Here is a 25,084-nt window from a genome sequence, read left to right as displayed (position 1 = left end):
TTAACATAAACATGTTAATTATGAGTACAGATTATGAATAATCTCTTAGGATCCCTAATTTGTTTCTTCTGTCAGATTTTCCTTCTCTCACTTGCACTTAAAGCCAAATGATTTGGAAGTTAAAGCCTCTGGTGCTCCTGTAACTGCTGTCTCAGCAGTTTTATATATGAACATTGCATTGTTTCTCAGTGATGTTGCTGTGTCCAGGGAAAGCGGTAGTCTCTTTTTTCATGATCATTAGTTGAACCTTTTACATACTATATTTAGGACATTTCATCTCTGTAGATAAAAGAGAAATCTAGTCCCATGGAAAAGTGAGATATTGTTGTCAAAGAGGAGCTGCTAAAATCACTAAATGCTACTATGTTACCTATTAGGGAAATTTGCTTTTCAAGACCTGGCACCCTGAAAACGTTTGTGTCTGTGCCCACATATGTAACTTCCGTCTTCATTACATTTCATTAGGTTGATTAAGGTCATATCTAGCTCTTTATGTGCTCTTTATGTGGGACTATATAGACACAGGCTGAGAAATTACAATTGCAAAGCGCCTAGATAGTCCTACATAGAGTGTTTTCTAGATAGGACTATATATTGGGATGAAGCACCTTCCAACACCTTACCAATATTTAGTAGGTAGATCAAGGAAGCATCTGTTGTGACATGGGACATACATTTTTGTATTGTGGCTTAAGCCGCGTACACACGGGCGGACTGTCTGGCCAACTTAGTCCATCGAAACACATTTCAGCGGACAGTCTGCTCGTGTGTGGGCTTCAGCGGACTTTTTCAGCGTGCAGTCTGGCGGACTAAGTATTTCGGAATTTCCGTAATATTGTCCGTCGTACTTTGGTTTCAGCGGACAATCCGCTCGTGAGTAGGCTAGTTCAACGGACTAAGTATGGCGCATGCTCAGAAAGGATTTACACGGCGAAAGGTTGCATTGCTGTGTATTGGACTTCCTATTTCTAGTCCCGTCGTACGTGCTGTACACGTCATCGCGCAAACTTTCGACGGACTGTTTTGCATCCGTGTGTGGTCAAGTCCGTTCATTCGAAAGTAGGACGGTCTGCTCCGTCGGATTGTCTGACAGACTAAGTTGGCCATACAGTCCGCCCGTGTGTACGCGGCTTTAGACCTGCTGGGGTATGACATTGAACAAACAGGACCTTTTTTTATATATTGCCCTTAGGCAATATTGGGCACCCAGAAGGTTAATTGTTATCTCAGGTTGGGTCCAAAAAGTGCTGTTCTTCTTTAAAGTGGTTGTAAACACACTTACCCAGTGAAGTGACTAGCTTCAGGTAATACACAAAAATGATGCAAATGCTTTTATTTACAGCAATAAATTGTACTTGTTTATCGGCAGCCATACATTTGTTTAATGTCTAGAATTTACACAGCATCTCTGAACTTCCAGAGGCAGGGGGTAGGGGTCTGATGTCACACTCTGCATAAGCTCAGATAGGAGCCCTGAGTGTAATCTGAGACCTAAAAGGAGGGAAGGGAGACCCCATTCCCTACACAATCTCCTAGGGAAATATACACAGCAGAGACTGTCAATCCTAGGCTGTGTGCTAAAACTTTTTTACCCATTCCCCTCCCCACTCATGCAAATAGCAGGAATGAGACTGGAGACAGCAATAACCATCTGTTCTTTGGACTAAGGCAAGTCCACGATAAAGAAGGATATGCTTTGTTCATTTTTCATGTGAGAGATTTACAACCACGTTAAGGCTTAGTTCACATATATGCGAATTGGATGCATTTTGAACTGACATGTGAACTGAACCGGCTTTCTTTGGAGCCGGTTCATGTATGTCCAGGCTGGCCGCAGTCTGTTTTTAAAAATAGTTAGGTATGTTTCTCAGTCCGGTTCAGGTGCAATTCCAAGTGAAAATCTGCACCTGAATCGCACCTATACCGGTGAACATAACTGCACCAGACTCTTTAAAAATCACACTGAAACCTTGGCTTGGACATATGTGAACCGAGCCTTGGAGTCAAATCATACACTTTGATTTTATGACATCAACATTACAATATCAATCCAAGCAATATTTATGTGTGACAATCCAAAATAAGATACATAGATACACTTTAAAGTAGTGTTAAACTATCCTTTTAAAGTGGTTGTAAACTCTCCCCCACAACTTTGTCCCATGTAAATCAGCATAAAAAAAAACAAATGAACACTGCTTGTAGATATCTCCTTACTTGCTTAGTATTGTTGTAATCCTTTTTGTTATTTAAAATGACTTCACTGAGCATGCCCAGATCTCCCCTGATTTATGGCACACTCTCTATGTGCTTATCTATCTGTTATCAGGACATCCTATGACACACCACTGATATCCCAGTAGGCTGCAGAATCAGGCCGCGTACACACGCGCGGACTGTTCGCCCAACTTTGTCCGTCCAACAGTTTCGGCAAACAGTCCACTCAAACTTAGCATGGACGGACATGGCCACACACGACGGACGAACAGTTTGCTGAAACCGTGCGCGATGACGTGAACGGCACGTACGACGGGACGAAAAATACGACGTCCTATACACTGCATTATAGCTTTCGGCGTGAAAATCCTTTCTGAGCATGCGCGCAACTTTGTTTGACGAACAAGCCTACACACGAGCGGACTGTTCGCTGAAACAAGGTTTCAGCGGACAGTTTTACGGAATTTCCGAAAAACCTTGTCCGTCCAACTGTCCGCTGAAACTGTCCGCTGAAAGCCCACACACGAGCGGACTGTCCGCCCAAACACTGTTCAGCGGACAAAGTTGGACGAACAGTCCGCCCGTGTGTACGCGGCCTCATTCAGAATTTTCTCCTACACACCATGTAACCATGTGACCTCACATGCAGTGTAAACCTGGCTATTACTGCAGTCTTATCAGTTGAAGCTGATAAGACTGACAAAGGAAAGCATTAGACAATAGGCACAAGCAAATGCTATGAAATAAAACAAGTCAGCTATGAACAGGGAAGCAGGGTTGCCATAGAAAGGTTGGATTGAGAATGAGGCTTGGTTAACAGTACAGGAAGTGCTCAATGTAAGGGCGGAAATACACTCCACTTTGGACTCAGAAAACAATACTTAAGATGGCGTTGCCTAACCCCTGGAAACAAGTTTTTTTTAAGTTTCTTTAAACAGTAAGTAATATGCGATTTGGGCTGGATTACAGTGGCTATAGTTTGATAATTACTTCTTATAATGGACTAAATGAAAAGAAGCATCATAGTGGGAGAGTTTACTTCCTCTTTAAAAAAGATCAGTCTCAAGTAGAATATATTTACCAAGTATATGTTCCAGCACACAGCATTATTTCCAAGTATTCCACCTATAATCGTTGAATATACCTTTCTTCATCTGTCTTTGCTCTCTCTTCCTTGTTCAGGCTTCTGAGTGCATATACATTCTATCCCCCAAGCCTTCACAATGGAATGAAATGTCCCATGAGCCCTTGCACTTTGCTTTTAATGCCCAATTTTTTGGCTCATGCTGCAGTAGCTCCAGCGACACACTGCTATTGACAGCAACAGCAGAAAACGATGTGTAGAAAGAAAACACAAAAAAAAAAAAAAAAGATCCTGTGCTTAATTGAAGAGGCAGTAAACAAGATGCATTACCAAACAACTAAGTTTGGTAAGTAAGTCTGATCATGTGATGTGATGTCAAATTTTACTTAAGTTGTAGATAGAGTAGAAAGGGATTAGAACACCTGCCAGGTTTTTATTGTCGTCTATGGCCCCACTAGGGAGATTTAGCATCTCTATTTGTCACATTTTGTCATCACCGAAAGTTAATTTTTTTTTAGCTATCCCCAAAACGGTAATAGAGTGGAAGTCTACCAATGGGGACACTAGTCTCTGGTGACCCTGGTTAAAGCCAGAGATCCCCTCACATTGGGTAGGTTTCCTAAATTCCTGTTTTGGCTGTGGAGCAAGAAGTGAAGGAAAATCTCCTGAATTGGACATAGATATTGGTAAAAAAAAATTACAGGGGTTATAACTCTCCCTTACTCTATCCAAAATGAAAAAAACTGAAAATTCTATGGCCACGCCCCATTCTTCATAATTAGCTAAAACCTAAAATGCACAAGGGTATGTCTGCATGCTGCCATGGATTGGCATCAGGAAAGGAAAATTACAGTAAGTATACAATTTTCAGTTTTCCTGACTCCACCCTGGCAGCATACTAGTGATTGAAAATTAGCTGACAGGGTGTGTTCTACTTGACAAACCAATTTTTTCTAATTAAAATGGGACAGAAGACTGAACAGTTATTCCTATTGCCCACTGATGACAAGGCACCCACATCTACTCTGTAAATGTTAAAAAGGTATGCTGGGAAGACCATGACACTTTCCTGTAGATTGATTCCATAGATGCTTTCAACTGGGCTGCCTATGAGGCCGCAACCACTCTGGAAGAGTATGCATCCTGCCGCTGAAGAAGGCTCACAACCCATCACCCATCTGCCCAACCAAGCCTGCTAGAGTCCAGGAGATAACCTCTTTCCTCCCCAACTGCTTTTTCTACATACTGGGACCAAAAACCCAAAGTACACATTACCAAGGTAAAGGCCCTTCCCAGCCACCTCATTATTGGACTATAGCCGGTCTCACCATAGGCATGGATTTCAGCGATGCTATATCCGCCTTGGTTTAAACCTTTTTCCCAATGGAAAGGGAATTGCTCATTTGAAAGGGTAAATATGACTTTGTCTTTTTACCCATGTAATGACCTGTGTGACTGCCTGGATACACAGTTCCACAAAGGAAAACTGAAACCAAGCAGCTCCAGATCTTCCTCTGGTAAAGAACTAAAATCAACTGCAGGCTGCCCCCCCTCATCAGAAGTACTGAGTGGATGAGTGATCCATGTGCCAGGCTGCTCTGCTAGTGGCTAGACCAGCAACGAGGGGGCTGCCTAGCTAGGGTAATTAAAGTGAGTTCAAAACAGAATTTTGTGCCACCTTTATAAATAATAAAGACATTTGGCATTACCTGTTAGCAGTAAACTTCCTCCAGGCAGACTTGGGACAGGCATTGTGCCACAGGTCCTGCAGGACTCTTGTTGGGGTACTGGCTCTGGAAAAGAGGAGCTAAGACGTCTTCCTTGGAACCCTTCTGCTGAGTGGGAGCGGCATCCGGGCTATACTTCTCTGAAGAAGGTCCACCTTTCCCTGGCCTCTGGCTCTGATCTTTGAGAGCGTGGGCGCGCGGGGCTGAAGCAAATCAAAGCAATCTGCATGAGAGGGCACACTTTTCCTGAAAGCATACCGACACAGTGGTCCCCACCATAAATGTTGAGGGTCTTTTGTGTGAGCGGTGACTGATTCCTGATTTGTGGAGAAATGGGATGGCCAGTTGAGAAACGGATAGCCGAAGAAATGACCGAGCAGGAGGAGGAAAAGATATTAGTAAAAAGAGGTTCCCCTTCTCTCTCTTTTTTATATATATATTTCTTTTTTTACTTTACATTGTAGCAAAGTGTAATTTCTTCAGTGTTGTCACAAGAAAAGATATAATAAAATATTCACAAAAATGTGAGGGGTGAACTCACTTTTGTGAGATACTGTACATACATACAAACAAACATATGTACACACACATATATACAAACATATACATCAGCAGCAGGGGCGCCAGTGGAAAGTGTCTCTGTAGAGGGACTGAAAAAAAAGAAATACATGCTGGAGCTATGTTTAACCACTTGCCGACCGCCGCACGACGATGTACGTCGACAGAATGGCACGGGCAGGCATATGGGCGTACCTGTACGTCCCTGCCTTCCCGCGGGTGGGGGGCCCGATCGGGCCCCCCCCGGTGCCTGCGGCGGTCGGTATTCGTTCGGGAGCGATCCGGGATGAGGTGGCGGCCATTCATTCATGGCCACCCCCTCGCGATCGCTCCCGACGAATGGAAATCCCTCGTGACATCACTTCCTCTCCTGTAATGTAAACACAGGAGAGGAAGTGATGTAATCTCTCCTCCGTGTCGGTATTTTTCGTTCCGACACCGAGGAGAGAGGATCGGTGAGTTGCACCAACACGACACTTCACAGTAGAACATGCCAGGCACACTCACACCCCCCTTTTACCCCCCGATCACCCCCCCAATTACCCCTGCCCCCCCAGTCACAGTGACACCAATGCATTTTTTTTTTGCATTGGTGTCATTTGTGACTGTAATAACTGTTAGGGCAGTTAGGGTTAGCCCCCTTTAGTTCTAATGTACCCCCCTAACCCCCCCAATAAAGGTTTAAGCCCGTGATCACCCCCCGTCGCCAGTGTCACTAAGGCTGGGTTCACATTGCAGCGGTTTATGAGAACGGATGTGATTCGCACCGCATTGCAGTGCAAATTACATCCGATCTCTGCGATTCGAGTTCAGCCATTCGCCGCACCCGCCGCAAATTCGCACGGGACCCTTTTTTTGGTCCGCAGCAGAATCGGATCGCATGGGTGTTCACACCATGCGATCCAAGTTTGCAGATCGCACTGCGATATGCGAACTGATATGGGGGTGTCATTAACATTTCACTGACACTCCCAGCAGTTCGTATAGGGCAGTGTGAACTGCCGCCGGGAGGCATGCGATGCGGGAACCCGCCGCGGATTCGTGGCGTTCCCGCATCGCTCCAGTGTGAACCCAGCCTAATAAGCGATCGTTTTTCTGATCGCTGTATTAGTGTCACAGGTGACGCTAGTTAGGCAGGTAGGTATTTAGGTTTGCCGCAACTTTTTATAGCGCCAGGGACCCCCATATACTACCGCATAAAGCCCCCTGATTGCCCCCTAGTTAACCCTTTCACCAGTGATCACCATATAACTGTTACAGGTGACGCTGGTTGGTTAGTTATTTTTTTATAGTTTCAGGGCACCCGCCATTTATTACCTAATAAAGGTTTAACCCCCTGATCACCCGGCGGGTGTCATTTGTGACTGTAATAACTGTTAGGGCAGTTAGGCTTAGCCCCCTTTAGTTCTAAGGTACCCCCCTAACCCCCCCAATAAAGGTTTAACCCCGTGATCACCCCCCGTCGCCAGTGTCACTAAGGCTGGGTTCACATTGCAGCGGTTTATGAGAACGGATGTGATTCGCACCGCACTGCAGTGCAAATCACATCCGATCTCTGTGCGATTCGAGTTCAGCCATACAGATAGTATGGCTGAATTCGCGTTGCACCCGCCGCACCCGCCGCAAACTCGCACGGGACCCTTTTTTTGGTCCGCAGCAGAATCGGATCTCATGGGTGTTCACACCATGCGATCCGAGTTTGCAGATCGCACTGCGATATGCGAACTGATCTGGGGTGTCATTAACATTTCACTGACACTCCCAGCAGTTCGCATAGGGCAGTGTGAACTGCCGCCGGGAGGCATGCGATGCGGGAACCCGCCGCGGATTCGTGGCGTTCCCGCATCGCTCCAGTGTGAACCCAGCCTAATAAGCGATCGTTTTTCTGATTGCTGTATTAGTGTCACAGGTGACGCTAGTTAGGCAGGTAGGTATTTAGGTTCGCCGCAGCTTTTTATAGCGCCAGGGACCCCCATTATACTACCGCATAAAGCCCCCTGATTGCCCCCTAGTTAACCCTTTCACCAGTGATCACCATATAACTGTTACAAGTGACGCTGGTTGGTTAGTTATTTTTTTATAGTTTCAGGGCACCCGCCATTTATTACCTAGTCTCACTAGTGTACCCCTAAATTTAGGGGTGTCTACTTTCCAAAATGGGGTCATTTGGTGGGGGGGTTTGTGCCATCTTGGCATTTTATGGCCTTCAAAACTGTAACGCCCTTAGAAAGCCTGAAGGCGGTGCTTGGTTTTCGGGGGCCCCGTACGCAGCTAGGCTCCCAAAAAGTCCCACATATGTGGTATCCCCGTACTCAGGAGAAGCAGCAGAATTTATTTTGGGGTGTAATTTCACATATGCCCATGGCATGCGTGAGCAATATATCATTTAGTGACAACTTTGTGAAAAAAATAAAAATAAAAGTTTGTAATTTTCCCGCAACTTGTGGCAAAATATAAAATATTCCATGGACTCAACATGCCTCTCAGCAAATATCTTGGGGTGTCTACTTACTAAAATGGGGTCATTTGTGGGGGTTTTGTGCCATCTTGGCATTTTATGGCCTTCAAAACTGTAATAGGTAGTGAGGAGTGAAGTCAAATATTTACGCCCTTAGAAAACCTGAAGGCGGTTCTTGGCTTTCGGGGGCCCCGTACGCGGCTAGGCTCCCAAAAAATCCCACACATGTGGTATCCCCGTACTCAGGAGAAGCAGCAGAATTTATTTTGGGGTGTCATTTCACATATGCCCATGGCATGCGTGAGCAATATATCATTTAGTGACAACTTTGTGAAAAAAAAATTAAAAAAAATATAAGTTTGTAATTTTCCCGCAACTTGTGGCAAAATATAAAATATTCCATGGACTCAACATGCCTCTCAGCAAATAGCTTGGGGTGTCTACTTTCTAAAATGGGGTCATTTGTGGGGATTTTGTGCCATCTTGGCATTTTATGGCCTTCAAAACTGTAATAGGTAGTGAGAAGTGAAATCAAAAATTTACGCCCTTAGAAAGCCTGAAGGCGGTGCTTGGTTTTCGGGGCCCCGTACGCGGCTAGGCTCCCAAAAAGTCCCACATATGTGGTATCCCCGTACTCAAGAGAAGCAGCAGAATTTATTTTGGGGTGTCATTTCACATATGCCCATAGCATGTGTGAGCAATATATCATTTAGTGACAACTTTGTGTAAAAAAAAAAAAAAAAAAAATTTTTTTGTCATTATTCAATCGCTTGAGGCAAAAAAATAAAATATTCAATGGGCTCAACATGCCACTTATCAATTTCCTTAGGGGGTCTACTTTCCAAAATGGGGTCATTTGGGGGGGTTTTGTACTGCCCTGCCATTTTAGCACCTCAAGAAATGAGATAGGCAGTCGTAAACTAAAAGCTGCGTAAATTCCAGAAAACGTACCTTAGTTTGTAGATGTGACAACTTTTGCGCAAACCAATAAATATACAGTTATTGACTTTTTTTTTACCAAAGACATGTGGCTGAATACATTTTGGCCTAAATGTATGACTAAAATTGAGTTTATTGGATTTTTCTAATAACAAAAAGTAGAAAATATCATTTTTTTTCAAAATTTGCGGTCTTTTTACGTTTATATCACAAAAAATAAAAATCGCAGAGTCAGTCAAATACCTTTAAAAGAAAGCTCTATTTGTGGGAAGAAAAGGACGCAAATTTCGTTTGGGTACAACATTGCATGACCGCGCAATTACCAGTTAAAGCAGCGCAGTGCCAAAGTGTAAAAAGACCTCTGGTCATTTACCAGCAAAATGGTCCGGTCTGAAAGTGGTTAAGAGTCCAGCCACCACTCGTCAACTATACCTATCAAGGCCACTAAACTATCTCTGGAGAGAAAGTTTGTTTCTTGGACTTTCCTCTCCACTATTGGAAAAAGGCATAATTTGCCCACAACCAAAATGGAGCCTGTTCTCCCGGCCGTCCAGTGCACATGCATGAGCTAGTGTGATCCGATGATATCACCATGCGCATCTTAGCCTAGAAAAACAGAGCTGAGTGGCCGCGCTCGCCCTAAAGGAATGCTTAGACAGCAAGGAACAAAGATCCCGCTTTTTGGGAGGTTAATGTGCCTAGAAATGAGCCACTGCAGGAGGAAAGGAAACAGAAGGTGCAGGAAGTGAGAGATATAACAGGAGACATGGGCAAAGGTAAAAAAAGGATGCATAGCTGGCGCCCCCACATCCCACAAACGCTGCAATCACTAAATTTTTAAGGCAGATTTCGTTCCTAAAGAGGAAACCCTGCAGGGCCCCATCAAGACCGACACAGGGGGCTCCCAAGCTATTCTGGCGCATTTAGCAGCCTGACGCTGGGACTTCACACTGGGAGAGGCTTAAACCAGACGGATACTGCCCAGGGGCAGAGGTGGAAACACAGAACTGCTTACTCTTCACTGGTGCATGGAGGTATGAGGGAAAAAAGAAGAATGGGGCGGGGCCTAACTAAGCTTTTATTTATGCTATTCATTGGTCCCGAGGGAGTGGAAGAAAGGCGGAGCCTATCACCTGTATGCTGCCATGGTGGCTTCAGGAAAAAGTTTTGCCTTTAGTTCTACTTTAATTATGATAGCTGTTTACTTTTTTAGGTTTGATTTTAGCATGATGATCCACAAAGTAAAATACTTCTTTTCTTAGGGCGTCTCTACTCTGGATGGAGGAGCTACAGAGACACCTTTAGAAAGCAGCATTGTCAATCTGGGGAGAGGGTAGCATAATGCCTACTACACACAATCAGAAAATGGGATGCCAAAAATTGCTTTCGGAGCGATTGTACGATAATCTGTTCGTTAGTACACAGTTTCCAGAGAGCCGATCATGACAGTTCATTCCACAATATCCGAGGGAACAAGCACACATTTTTTTTCTTGCACAATACCAGATTGTACAATTTTCGTTTAATCAGTAACAGTATTCGTCTGAAAAAAATCGGAAGACCAAGACTACGCATGCTCAGAAATGAAAGAATACATTACAATACATATTGTAACACATTACATCACTTCCGCAGTTGTATTCTGTTGTACGAGAATTTTTCGTAACTTTAGTTAACCTGTTCATTTTCAATATGAGACTAGCATGCAACAAAAAAACGGACGTTCATTCATCCGATAATCTCATCATGTGTACAAGGCTTTAGATGCACCAGCAGATTTAGAAGGACTTCACTAATTAATGAAAGCTGAATTCCATCAAACACTTTTGAAGCAATGGCATCAAGGTTGTACTTTTTCAGATTTTTTTAAGCCTTTATTAGGTCTTAAATACATTAATAAAAGCTGATTTTTGTAAGTACCTGACAGTGTGAAATGGTTTGTCTCAACCCTCTGAATGATACTTTTGTTGGAAAGCATTTTTAAAAAAAAAAAAGTTGAAAAATTACAGACTAATGCCTTGTACACACAGTCGGATTTTTGCAGACGAATTTTGTCCGAAACTGATGTTGCATACACACGGTCGGACAAAATTGTCGGAGAATCTGATCGTTCGGAAAGTGGTGACGTAGTTCGTTGCGTACGACGGGGCTACGTAGAGGCTTGTAGCCAATAGCTTTGGTCTCGTAAATCGATCTGAGCATGCGTGGCACATTGTGCATCGGAATTCTCTACAAACGATCGGAAAAAGTCCGATCAGATTTTTTTGTCAGAAAATTTTAGATCCTGCTCTCAAATTTTTTCCAGCGGAATTTGTGACGGAAAAAGTCAGATAGAGCCCACACACGATTGGATTTTCCGACAATATAATCCGATCGGACCTTTTCTGTCTGAATGTCCGTGTGTACGAGGCATAAGGCTATATTTGCATGGCAGTGACAGGAATTTACTGATTCTTGCTGCTGTTTTTGACTGGTGTGAGCAGCTAGCTGTGACTGCCGGGTTAAATGAAACAATTAAACCCCATTCCTTGTTTTATAGTAATCTCAGATTGTTTATTACATAAATGATTATAATACTTTGAAATTTCTTCCCTCAGATTGACAGAGTTGTCACTTAAAGTTGACAAGCTAAAAGAGGAGAACAGTAAGCTAGAGAAGGAGAAGCAAAAACTGGTGAGTTAACTGATAAAATAGTATCCTGTTTAAGACTATTTTCATGTTTATCAGAAAATAGCCTTTCTCTGCTATATATTAAGCCTCATACACCTGATCAGACTTTGTACAAACTTTCCTGTGGATTTTTGTACAAAGGGCGTCGGCCGAGAACTTGTATTGCATACACACAGCAGGACTTTTTCTGCCAACATTCACCAAATCACGTGGTTTTTCTGCTCTTTACAGCCACCTTTGGTCAACTTCTGTATTGTTGTCTGATCTTTTGCATTGGTTCTGAGCATGTGTGTTTGTATTTTGCACAAAAGTCCTATGGTTTTCTGTACACACGATCAGACTTTGCTCCATCAGACTTTTGTTACTAGAAAGTTTGTCCATTCACACAGCCAACAAATGTCAGATGAAAACCGAAAAAGTTTGTCTGATGGAGCATACACACGGTCGGATGTTGCTCCAAAACAGCTAATTTGCATGTTTGTTGTCAAAAAGTCTGATCGTGTGTACGGGCCTTAACACTTACAGACTTTGTCCCTTCCCCAGTCTGTGAGTGTACAGTAAAAGGAGAAGCAGCACACTGACAAGCTCATCTAGCTGTCACTCTGCTCTCTCCTCCTATCAGCATGGCCCTTGTTAGAGCAAGAGAACTGCAACAGAACCGATTGGCTCCCTCTGCTGCATCTTTCTTTCCTAGTCTGAGTTCTTCTACACAAGGGACTGTAAGGCTGATACCAAATTGAATAAAGATTCTAAATGCTTGCATTAACCACTTGAGGACCGCCGTATTGCCATTGTACGTCAGCACAATGGCACAGGCAGGCACAATCACGTACATCTACGTGATTGCCTTTCAGCGGGTGGGGGGTCCGATCGGACCGCCTCCCGCTGGTTACGGCGGTCCGATTCGGTCCAGGAGCGCTCCGTGATGAGGGGATGGCCGTTGGTTTTCGGCCACCCCCTCTGGATCGCTCCTGGCCAATGAGAAGCTTCCTCCCCTGTGTATTGTTTACACAGGAAGGAGGAAGTGATGTCATTCTCCTCGGGGCGGTCTTTTTGACCGGACTACGAGGAGAAGAGTAAAAGTAAGTGTGCACCAACACTACACTGACATGTAGGTACACACAGGCACACAAACCCCCCCCCCCGATCCCCCCCCCGATCGCCCCCCGATCCCCCCCCCGCCCCCCCTCCCCCCCCAGTCACAGTGTCACTGATTGCATTGATCATTTCTTTACTGATCAATGCATTCAGTGTCAGTTGTGACAGTAAAAACTGTCAGGACAGTTAGTGTTAGGTCCAGGGTAGCCCCCTATCACCCCCCAATAAAGATTTAACCCCCTGATTGCCCCTAGAGTTAACCCTTTCACCCCCTTTTGCCAGTGTCACTAAGCGATCATTTTTCTGATCGCTGCATGTGTCGCTAGTGTCGCTAGGTAGCTAGTTATTTTTTTAGGTTCACCGCCAGGTTTTTATATCGCTAGGTACCCCGATATACTACCCAATAATGTTTTTAACCCCCTGATTGCCGCTAGTTAACCCTTTCACCCCCTTTTGCCAGTGTCACTAAGCGATCGTTTTTCTGATCGCTGCATTAGTGTCGCTACAGTCGCTAGGTAGCTAGTTATTTTTTTAGGTTCACCGCCAGGTTTTTATAGCGCTAGGTACCCCGATATACTACCCAATAATGTTTTTAACCCCCTGATTGCCGCTAGTTAACCCTTTCACCCCCTTTTGCCAGTGTCACTAAGCGATCATTTTTCTGATCGCTGCATGTGTCGCTAGGTAGCTAGTTATTTTTTTAGGTTCACCGCCAGGTTTTTATATCGCTAGGTACCCCGATATACTACCCAATAATGGTTTTAACCCCCTGATTGCCGCTAGTTAACCCTTTCACCCCCTTTTGCCAGTGTCACTAAGCGATCGTTTTTCTGATCGCTGCATTAGTGTCGCTACAGTCGCTAGGTAGCTAGTTATTTTTTTAGGTTCACCGCCAGGTTTTTATAGCGCTAGGTACCCCGATATACTACCCAATAATGGTTTTAACCCCCTGATTTCCGCTAGTTAATCCTTTCACCCCCTTTTGCCAGTGTCACTAAGCGATAATTTTTCTGAACGCTGCATCAGTGTCGCTAGTGTCGCTAGGTAGCTAGTTATTTTTTTAGGTTCACCGCCAGGTTTTTATAGCGCTAGGTACCCCGATATACTACCCAATAATGGTTTTAACCCCCTGATTGCTGCTAGTTAACCCTTTCACCCCCTTTCACCAGCGATCACAGTATAAATGTCACTGGTGACGCTGGTTAGCCAGTTAGTTATTTAGGTTCCCCGTCAGGTTTTTATATAGCGCCAGGGACCCCCATATACTACCTAATAAAAATTTGAACCCTCTGATTGCCCCTAGTTAACCCTTTCACCACTGATCACCGTATAAGTGTTACGGGTGACTCTGGTTAGTTTGTTTTTTATAGCATTTTATATTCAAATCCGGAAGGCAGTGCTTGGTTTTCGGGGTCCCGTACGTGGCTAGGCTCCCAAAAAGTCCCCCACATGTGGTATCCCCGTACTCGGGAGAAGCAGCAGAATTTATTTTGGGGTGTAATTTGACTTCTGCCCATAGCATGTGTGAGCAATATATCATTTAGTGATAACTTTGTGCAAAAAAAAAAAAGTTTGTAATATTCCCGCAACTTTTGGCAAAATATAAAATATTCCATGGACTCAACATGCCTCTCAGTAAATAGCTTGGGGTGTCTACTTTCCAAAATGGGGTCATTTGGGGGGGTTTTGTGCTATTTTGGAATTTTATGGCCTTCGAAACTGTGATAGGTAGTGAGGAGTTAAATCAAAAATTTGCACCCTTAGAAATCCTGAAGGTGGTGATTGGTTTTCGGGGGGGCCGTGCGCGACTAGACTCCCAAAAAGTCCCACACATGTGGTATCCCCGTACTCGGGAGAAGCAGCAGAATGTATTTTGGGGTGTCATTTCACATATGCCCATAGCATGTGTGAGCAATATATCATTTAGTGACAACTTGGTGCAAAAAAAAAAAAGTTTGTAATATTCCCGCAACTTGTGGCAAAATATAAAATATTCCATGGACTCAACATGCCTCTCAGTAAATAGCTTGGGGTGTCTACTTTCCAAAATGGGGTCATTTTGGGGGGTTTTGTGCTATTTTGGCATTTTATGGCCTTCGAAACTGTGATAGGTAGTGAGGAGTTAAATCAAAAATTTGCACCCTTAGAAATCCTGAAGGTGGTGATTGGTTTTCGGGGTGCCGTGCGCGACTAGACTCCCAAAAAGTCCCACACACGTGGTATCGCCATACTCGGGAGAAGTAGCGGAATATATTTTGGGGTGCAATTCCACATATAACCATGGCATGTGTGAGCAATATATCATTTAGTGACAACTTTTTGTAAAAAATTTTTTTTTTTTTTTGTCATTATTCAATCCCTTAGGACAAAAAAAATAAATATTCAATGGGCTCAACATACCCATCAGCAATTTCCTTGGGGTGTCTACTTTCCAAAATGGGGTCATTTGGGGGGGATTTGTACTGCCCTGCCATTTTAGCACCTCAAGAAATGAGATCGGCAGTCATAAATTAAAAGCTGTGTAAATTCCAGAAAATGTACTCTAGTTTGTAGACGCTATAACTTTTGCACAAACCAAAAAATATACGCTTATTGACATTTTTTTTACTAAAGACATGTGGCTGAATAAATTTTGCCCTCAATGTATGACTAAAATTTAGTTTATTCGATTTTTCTTATAACAAAAAGAAGAAAATATCTTTTTTTTTCAAAATTTTCGCTCTTTTTCCATTTATATCGCAAAAAAAAAAATCGCAGAGGCAATCAAATACCATCAAAAGAAAGCTCTATTTGTGGGAAGAAAAGGACGCAAATTTCGTTTGGGTGCAATATTGCATGACCGCGCAATTACCAGTTAAAGCAGCGCAGTGCGAAATTGCAAAAAGACCTCTGGTCCTTAAGGTGTTTATTGGTCCGGAGCTGAAGTGGTTAAATAAAATTACATTTAACAGAGCAGGTACATATAGCATGTTTTTTATTTGAACCACTTCAATATTGGGCACTTTCACCTCTTCGCTGCTCAGACCAATTTTTATCTTTGAGTGCTATCGCACTTTGACAGTTGCATAGTCATGCAACACTGTACCCATATGAAAGTTAATATTTTTTTTAACACAAATAGAGCTTTATTTTGATGGTATTTAATCACCACTGGGTGTTTTATTTTTTGCTAAATAAATGAAAAAAAAAAAAATTTGGAAAGAAAATGGGGTTTTCTTTGTTTCTGTTATAAAATGTTGCAAATAAATCATCTTTCTTCATAAATTTAGACCAAAATGTATTCTGCTACACTTCTTAGGCGAAAATAACCCAAATCCTTGTATATTATTTAGTCTTTAGGAAAGTTATAGAGTCTACAAAATATGGTATATACAGTATATCTGAAAATCGATCAGTTCTGATGTACTGACAGCCTATCTAATTTCTTGAGGCCCAAAACATGCCAGGACAGTACAAATTCCCCCCCAAATGACCCCTTTTTGGAAAGTTCACAGTCCATGATATTTAGTAAGAGGCATGGCAAGTTTTTTGAAGTTTGTAGTTTTTTGGAAAATGAAGAGATATAATATAATCATTTTTTTTTACAGTTTTTTTTTTTTTTTTTTTTTTTTTTACACGCAGACACCAGTGCAATACAGCATCATCATATAACTGGTGTGGCAGTGATCAGGGACACTGACTAGTGATTTTTTTAAATTTTGTTTATTTTTTTACATTTTCTTTTTCTTTTTTACATTTTTGTTTTTACATAGTGTTACCAGAGCAATACAGTGTTACCATTAGTAACACTGTACTACTCTGGGTAGGTGATCAGGTTTTTTCTGTTTTTCTTTTTACACACTATGATTGCTTATAACAGTGAATTTCACTGTTATAAGCAACCATTTTTTTCTGAATGAAAACTATTATTTCAGTGTTTAGTATTGTGAAAGATTACAGCGCACACATGCAATAATGACATTTAACTCCTGCTATTTAAAACACCTGAACATATTCATAAAATATGGGGATTTAGTTACACCATATGGTCGTATGGTGCTAAGCCCACTACTACGTCAAAATACCCCATTCTCAGTGGGTCCTACACTATCCATAGAATGGAGAATCCTGTTTCTGGGCTGGAGCACCCCCCCCCCCCCCCCCCCCATCATTACCTCTTATTCGTGTCCACCTGTGTTATAGGAGGAGTCCTTTAGTTCTCCCATATGGAGGAGTGTATTTCTCCCATGGTTCAGAGAAGCAGGATCTTCCATTCTATGGATAGCGTAGGGCAGACTGATAATGGGGTACTTTGATGTGGTATTGGGCTGAGCACTATATGGCCATGTGGTATAACTAAATCCCCATATTTTCTGAATATGTTATGTGTTTTAAATAGCCTCGCAGGAGTTAAATGTCATTTTTGTATGTGTGCGCTGTAATCTTTTGGTCTGTCTGTATGGTCTTATGGCTTCACCATCTTTAAAGTGGTTGTAAACCACTACTCCCCCACAACTTTGTTCCATGTAAATCAGCATAAAAAACCCTGATGAACACTGATTGTAGATATCTCCTTACTTGCTTAGTATTGTTGTAATCCTTGTTGTTCTGTAGAATGAAGTCACTGAGCATGCCCAGATCTCCCCTGATTTACGGCACACTCTCTATGTGCTTATCTATCTGTTATCAGGACTTCCTACGGCACACCACTGAACTCTGCTAATCACTCAGAGCTTCCTCCTACACACCATGTGACCTCACATACAGTCTAAACTTGGCCATTACTGCAGTCTTATCAGCTGAAGCTGATAAGTCTGACAGTAGCAAACATTAGACATCGGCACAAGTAAATACTATGAAATAAACAAGTAAGCTATGAACAGGGAAGCAGGGTTGCCATAGAAACGTTGGATTGAGAAGGAGGCTTGGTTCACAGTACAGGAAGTTCTCAATGCCCTGAACAAGGCATTACTGCAATCAGCAGACTCGGTAGCACCAAAACGCAGGGCTCTCATCAGGAAGAAAAATGCTGGATGGTTTAATAGCTCCCTCTCCGTACTAAAGCAAGAACGCAGAAGAGCGGAAAGAACATGGAGAAGAAATCCCACCGAGGAAAACCTATTTAACTACAAAGGTCTGACAGAGAATTATCGGAAAGCAATCTTCAAAGCCAAAAAGGACCACTTCTCATATACAATCTCAACGGCCGCAAACCAACCACGGGAACTGTTTAAACTGGTTAATCAATCAATGAATCCGGTGTGCCTAGAACCCCCAGAAAGCGAATCCCAGGATTACTGTGACAAACTGTCAGATTTTTTCATCGATAAAGTCAAAACCATCAGGGAAACAATTTGTCAGAAGAAAACATCCGACCTCAGCCAGCAAATACATAAAGAGGATGTCCGCAGCAACATACCGCAACCGCCAAAATTTTCACTATCCCCAATTACCGTAGACACCGCAAAAAACATCATTAATAAACTGCGTGACAGTACCTCACCTATTGACATCATCCCCACAAAACTACTGAAAGAATGCTCCGACATCGTGGCTCCAACCATAACCCACCTCATAAACCGATCATTCCACGAAGGGATTGTTCCCAGCATCCTCAAACAAGGCATCGTCAAACCTCTACTCAAGAAACCAAACCTGGACCCTCAGGATCCAAACAACCGTAGGCCAATTACAAGCCTCAACACCATTTCTAAGATCATGGAGAAAGCTGTAGTACATCAGCTACAACTTCACCTGGATACTCACAAACTCCTGGACCCGCTGCAATCAGGCTTCCGCCCGGGTCATGGAACAGAAACAGCTCTCCTCAAGATTTGGGATGACGCCCTCGAAGCGGCAGATGACGGAGAGCCGTGTCTCCTCGTACTGCTAGACCTAAGTGCAGCGTTTGATACAGTAGATCACAATACTCTACTCGTCCGCCTCACAGAAGTAGCCGGAGTCCAAGACATAGATCTCCATTGGTTCGCGTCCTTCCTAGGAAATCGGTCACAGACAGTGAAACTAGGAAAATTCCTCTCCGAAACTCGGGCAGTCACCTGCGGAGTCCCTCAAGGCTCTCCGTTGTCACCCGTTCTCTTCAACATTTACATTCGCCCACTCCTTCAAATCATCAGATGCTCAGATCTCTGCTTCCACTCTTACGCTGACGACACGCAACTTTATTTCCGGATCAATGGAAAAAAAGATCACCAACAACAACTTGAAAACTGCCTCAAATCAATAGAGGACTGGATGACCACCAACTCCCTCCAGCTGAACCAATCAAAGACAGAGCTTCTTATCTTACACCCAAATCATAAGCCCGCAACCAAAACCTCCTGGTCTCCACCAACCGTCTTTGGGCAGACTATCTCCCCAAAGACCAAAGCCAAGAGTCTTGGGGTTATTTTAGACGCACAAATGTCAATGGATGCGCAAATAGGAGCAGTAGTCAGTCGATCTCACCATCTGCTGCGCATGCTTCGCAGACTCATCCCTTTTATCCCAAAGAATGACAAAGCAGTGGTAGTTGGAACAATCATTAATTCACGACTGGACTACGCAAACTCGCTTTACATAGGATTACCACAATATCAACTTGCGCGATTACAACTGATCCAAAACACGGCGGCAAGGCTGATAACAGGAAAAAAACCCTGGGAATCCATTTCTCCTTCACTGAGGAGCTTACATTGGCTAACCGTGAAAAATCGGGTCACGTTCAAGACCCTTTGCCTCACCCACAAATGCGTGCATAGAGAAGCTCCGCAATACCTAATGGAGAAAATAAATCATTACACACCAAACCGCAGTCTTCGATCAGCCAACAAAAACCTCCTCCTCGTGCCCAAAGCCCGGTATAAATCCAAGGGGGATCGGAGATTCGCTGTCCAAGGGCCTCGGCTATGGAATGCTCTACCAATCAACATCCGCCTGGAAGAAAATCACCTGGCTTTTAGGAAAAAACTCAAGACCTTCCTCTTTTAGCAGATGATCAAAGCTCGCCACAGCGCCTAGAGGCGATTCAGTTCGCATTGTGCGCTATATAAGTATTTCATTCATTCATTCATTCATTCAATGTAAGGGAGGAAATACACTCCACTGTGGACTCAGAAAACAATACTTAAGATGGCGCTGCCTAACCCCTGGAAAAAAGTTTTTTAAAGTTTCTTTAAACAGTAAGTAATATGCGATTTGGGCTGGATTACAGTGGCTATAGTCTGATAATTACTTATTATAATGGACTAAATGAAAAGAAGCATCAGAGTGGGAGAGTTTACTTCCTCTTTAATGCATTTTTTAGTGTGTGCCCCCCAAATATTTGTTTGTCGATCACAGAGATCAACACGATAGTACACAATGAATGGCATGAATGAAAGCCATTTTTGTGTACAATTGCCATGTGATCTGCTTTGAATAGTCACAGCGATCACATGGTATCGGCAGCGGGCCGGTACGCAAATCTTTCATCCACTGTGTCCGGTGGACACAGCAAGTGGCAGATCGCGCTGCAGCGTGGCACATGGGGTGTGTGCAAGGCGCGTTCTGGGGAGGATGTCATATGACTTCCACCCAGGATAACAGCGATTCCACCCGGTCGTTATTTGACTACAGGCTGGGTGGGAAGGTGTTAATAAAAAATGAAGCACTTACGATCACTTGTTTTTTTTTTCTATATGCACCCCTTACCTGCATTGACAGTTTTTCGGTAAAGTTGCACTAACCCTTTAAAGTTTGCGCAGCGTGAGAAGACTATAGGTACATTAAAGCACATTTTTGTAGTTTTTGTTGGAATTTAATTTAAGCATATGTGTGAAAATGTATTGTACAGTGTCTGGTAATATCTGGTGTTTTTACTTTACACTATGACATTAAACTTCACCCCCGTGGAACTCCTGCAGGTGTTTTGTAAACCCCTTGTAGAAAGATTATTTTATCTATGTAATGAAATAGAGTTGCTGCACAGTCACCTCATGAAGCATGAACTGTAAGCTGTACTCCAAGTAAAATTCCCTGAAGGGCTCTTGAAAACAGTATTTAGAGAACACGGTTTTTATACACTCTGATTATTTTCTTTGACTGACACTTTCCATCATTACTCTCCAGGGATTTTCTGTTAACGTGGTCACTTGCAGACACTTCATAAAAAAGCTATAAATCTGAAGTAGTGAGTGAATAGGGCTCTGCTGTGTGAGATTAGGTCACTCAGAGCCCACATCTCATTCCAGGTGAAGGCTGACTGGGTGACCCATTAGTCAGGCTAATCCAGGTGAGCCACATGATGGCTTTACCAAAAGGGTGCTAGTGTATGAAACCTAAATAGAAAGTGACTTAAAGCAATACATTTTAAATAAATATAATAATAAAGTTGCAACCTATGGTATAACACCAGGTGGTACATAGGGTAATCAATCATAAAGGGTAAGTTTTATGTTATTTTTCGCTTAGTGGTAACAAATTTATAAACTGATATATATTAAATCATTTTTGTTCTTTCTTTTATTTTTTGCAAATAAACATTTAACACATGATTCCCTTCTGACAGTCTGTAGCACAATGTGAGTATGGCCTCAGATTCAGATGGAAGTTACAATAAATAAACGTACCCTCATCCAGAATTCTTAATGCAGAAAAATTGGCTGGTATGTAGGTGCCAGAGCAGTTGCTCATACTGACCCTCATGCAAGAATATAGCATACGCAGATGCTTAGGAGCTCATGCTCCGAGTAATACATAGTAAACATAAAAAATAAAAAAAATAAAAAAAAACAATGTAACATTGCATATGGAGCCACAACATGTATCAAAACTACAATAGTATATTAGTAAGACTCAAAGAGGAAGTAAACTCTCCCATTCAGATGCTTCTTTTCATTTAGTCCATTATAAGAAATAATTATCAAACTATAGCCACTGTAATCCAGCCCAAATTGTATATTACTTACTGTTTAAAGAAACTTTAAAAAACGTATTTCCAGGGGTTAAGCACCGCCATCTTAAGTATTATTTTCTGAGTCCACAGTGGAGTGTATTTCCGCCCTTACATTGAGCATTCCTGTTAACCAAGCCTCCTTCTCAATCCAACGTATCTATGGCAACCCTGCTTCCCTGTTCATAGCTGACTTGTTTTATTTCATAGTATTTGCTTGTGCTGATTATCTAGTGTTTGCCTGTTTGAGTCCTATCAGCTTCAGCTGATAAGACTGCAGTAATGCTGTCCCATGCCCTGCTTTACACTGAATGTGAGGTCACATGGTCCCATGGAGTGTAGGAGGAAGCTCTGAGTGATTATGCAGCCTCCTGGGAGTTCAGTGTTGTGTGCCGTAGGAAGTCCTGATAACAGATAGATAAGCACATAGAGAGTGTCCCGTAAATCATGGGAGATCTGGGTATGCTCAGTGATGTCATTTTAAAGAACAAAAAGGATTACAACAATACTAAGCAAGTAAGGAGATATCTACAAGCAGTGTTCATTAGGGTTTTTTATGCTGATTTACATGGGACAAAGTTGTAGGGGAGGGTTTACAACCACTTTAAATATCATCAGATTCACGTTTTGTGATCTGAATTCAACTCTATCTAGGGTTGAAGGTTGGGTATAGGTAAGAACCCATTTTTGTAGCAGAAATTTGTTTTAACCAGGGAGAAGGCCTCCTATGGGTTAGATGCCAACTGGGATATAAAGTATCTAACAATTGCAATTCTATTTAAAAATGACTTATTGTCTTTTCTAAACATAGTATATATAAGATATTGCTAAGAACATTAAATATACCCTACCGAAGGTATTAAATAAGTAAAAGAGTAACAAATAAAAAAAAAAATAATTAAAAAAAGTTAAGACAAGAAAGAAAGATGTGGGTAAGATAAGGGCAGCTAAGGTTTTTTTCTTTATCAATTCCCAATATTCATAGATGAATATCGTATCCAAGGTTGCCACTTTTTGCCAAAAAAAACCAGGTGGTTGTGTAACATTCAAGTCAATTTATCATTAATCATGACCCAATTAAATTTTTGTATGACAAAATCAAACGTTATTCCAGGTTGATTCCAACAACGTGCAATGGTTATGCTAGCGGCTAGGATAATATAGGAAATTAAGTGTTTGGTGTGTTTAGGTATGCCTATATACATTTTTGAAAGAGAGCAATCTCTGGGGATTTATTAATATATATTTTGGTAATTCCATGTATAAATTTGAACATTTTGATCCAAAATTTCTATATTTTGGGACACGCCACCAAATGTGTACCATAGAACCTTCTAGACCACAATTCTTAAAGTATTTAGAAGAGATTTTTTAAATTTATTTTAGCTAATCTCAATGAAACCATTTACCGTTGCAATGGAGTGTTGTAATTAGATTAGACTAAAGACGTATTGATCGATATTTTGGAGGTATTATTAATAGTTTTATACCAAACTGAGAGTTCCCAAGAACAATTTAGATCTTTTTCCCATTCTTCCATATATTGGGTTTATGCCTTGGACCAATTAAAATAATGTATATAATAGAAATACAGATGTATCCATTCTTTGATTTAGTCAGCTGTGCATGTGTCTGTGTTTGATATCCTGCTCTTCAGGACTATTCATAGCAAAGCTGTAAACCACAAATTCCCTTAATTTGTTCTTGCCAAAACATGTTTCTCTTTGGATTGTGGAAGGATTTAAGTATAACTAAAGGCAAAACTTTATTTTTGGATAGAGTGAAGAGGGATTAGAACCCCTGTCAGTTTTTATAGCTGTCTGTGCCCCCGTTAAGTAGAATCACCCTCTCTATTTGTCCTGTTTACCATTATCATTGAAAGTGAAAGTAAAAGAAAATCCTAAATTTTGGGTTGTCCCCAGAAAAGTAATAGAGGGGAAATCTTCCAATGGGGACACTAGTTCTGGTGACTTGGGACTCCCCAAGGAATTTCCTTCATTTGCAGGGATTTCATCTCACTTTCTGTTTGGCTATGGGACAGGAAGTGAAGGGTAATCACTGTAATGGGACACAGATGGCGAAAAAAAAAAATCTGACAAGGCTTTTGACCCTCCCGTACTCTATCCAAAATGAAAAAAAAATGGTTTTGCCTATAGTTCTACTTTAACAATTTTATTATGTATTTACTGATGTCTTTGTCTGTGAACATTTCCTTCCAATTTCTGCAAGGAAAGTTCAGAAATAGGAAGTGAGGACAGTTGTCATTAAAGGGGCAAAAAAGGCAATAAAACACTAACAAAGTTTCCCCTTGTTTAGGCTGGAGTGGATTTTTAAACTTCAAATAGACTTAGCAGGATAAAAAACAAGTAGACATTTTTGGTGATTTTATTATTTAAAAATTTCAACTTCGATATACAGGGTACATCTATCGAAGATTGCCAGAACAAACTTGGGTTGTATGCAGACAATCCTCTACTCCCTATTAGAAACATTGGCATAACGGTCCCATTTTTGATATTAGAAATGGAACTATTGGAATCCTTAAAGAAGTGTTCCCCTGAAGAAAAAATAATTAAAAGTCAGCAGCTCCAAATACTGCAGCTGCTGACTTTTAATAATCAGACACTTACCTGTCCCAGAGTCCAGCGATGCGGGGGAGCGAGGCCCCTCTCGTGCCCCCCTCCTCTCTGCGGCGCCCGCATTGCAACTGTGGGCACCCGGCTGTGACTTCACAGCCGGGCACCCACTGCGCATGCGCAAGCATCACCATGTGCCGTGATTGGCCGCGCAGTCATCTGGGACCTGTCAAGTGTCCCAGATGACTGACAGGAGGGATAGGGCGGAGCTGAGCCCTTCCTGCGCTGAGGGGAAGTGACGTCAGGTGCCCGGGCACTGAAGGAGGCAGACTACAAGGGACCCGAGGCAGCAGGGATTGGCGTATAACACACACCCATGATTTTCCAATGATTTTCAGGGGGGAAAAGTGCATGTTATACACCGATAAATACAGTAACTGCTTTTTTTGTGAGTCTTTCATGTGATTTTGTATATGACATTTGCCATCTGTCTTGACTATTGGTCTGAATTTTGATCTGGAATTTCCCTGCAAACTTGGATTTTGTGTTATTGGACTCTAGCCTGTGTACAGACAACATACATAACACCTTTTAGTTTCAGCCCAGACACTAAAATAAATGAAGTAACAGCCATGATTATTATTATATAGACAAGAAATTATACATTTTAAACATAATCTTAAATATTTATACATGTTTGAACATAAGCTCAAAATTGTTCTTGGCGTTTTCACCTTCAAACCTAAATTCTGTAATTGTGTTTGATTTCCTCTTGGCTTTCTTTCTAAAACATATATCCAAGCAGCCATTACCTGGCTTCAATATCTCCATTACTTATAACACTTT

General features: G+C 42.1%; 1 protein-coding gene across 2 annotated transcripts in view; it reads left to right on the top strand.

Annotated features, from left to right (window-relative positions):
• LOC143988700 (uncharacterized) overlaps window positions 1-25,084 on the top strand; it is a 191,498-nt gene that overhangs the window by 87,227 nt on the left and 79,187 nt on the right. For both annotated transcript variants that reach the window (XM_077488460.1, XM_077488461.1), the window contains exon 10: window positions 11,581-11,656. In XM_077488460.1, coding sequence (XP_077344586.1) covers window positions 11,581-11,656 — 76 coding nt within the window. The remainder of the gene's footprint in view (window positions 1-11,580; window positions 11,657-25,084) is intronic.

Source organism: Lithobates pipiens, unplaced genomic scaffold (assembly GCF_037356315.1).
Source record: "Lithobates pipiens isolate NorthernLeopardFrog02 unplaced genomic scaffold, aLitPip1_a1.2 Scaffold_18, whole genome shotgun sequence".
In the NCBI taxonomy this organism is placed as follows: Eukaryota; Metazoa; Chordata; class Amphibia; order Anura; family Ranidae; genus Lithobates; species Lithobates pipiens.
Note: the sequence above shows the minus strand (reverse complement) of the source record. Positions and strands in the feature narration are given on the sequence as shown.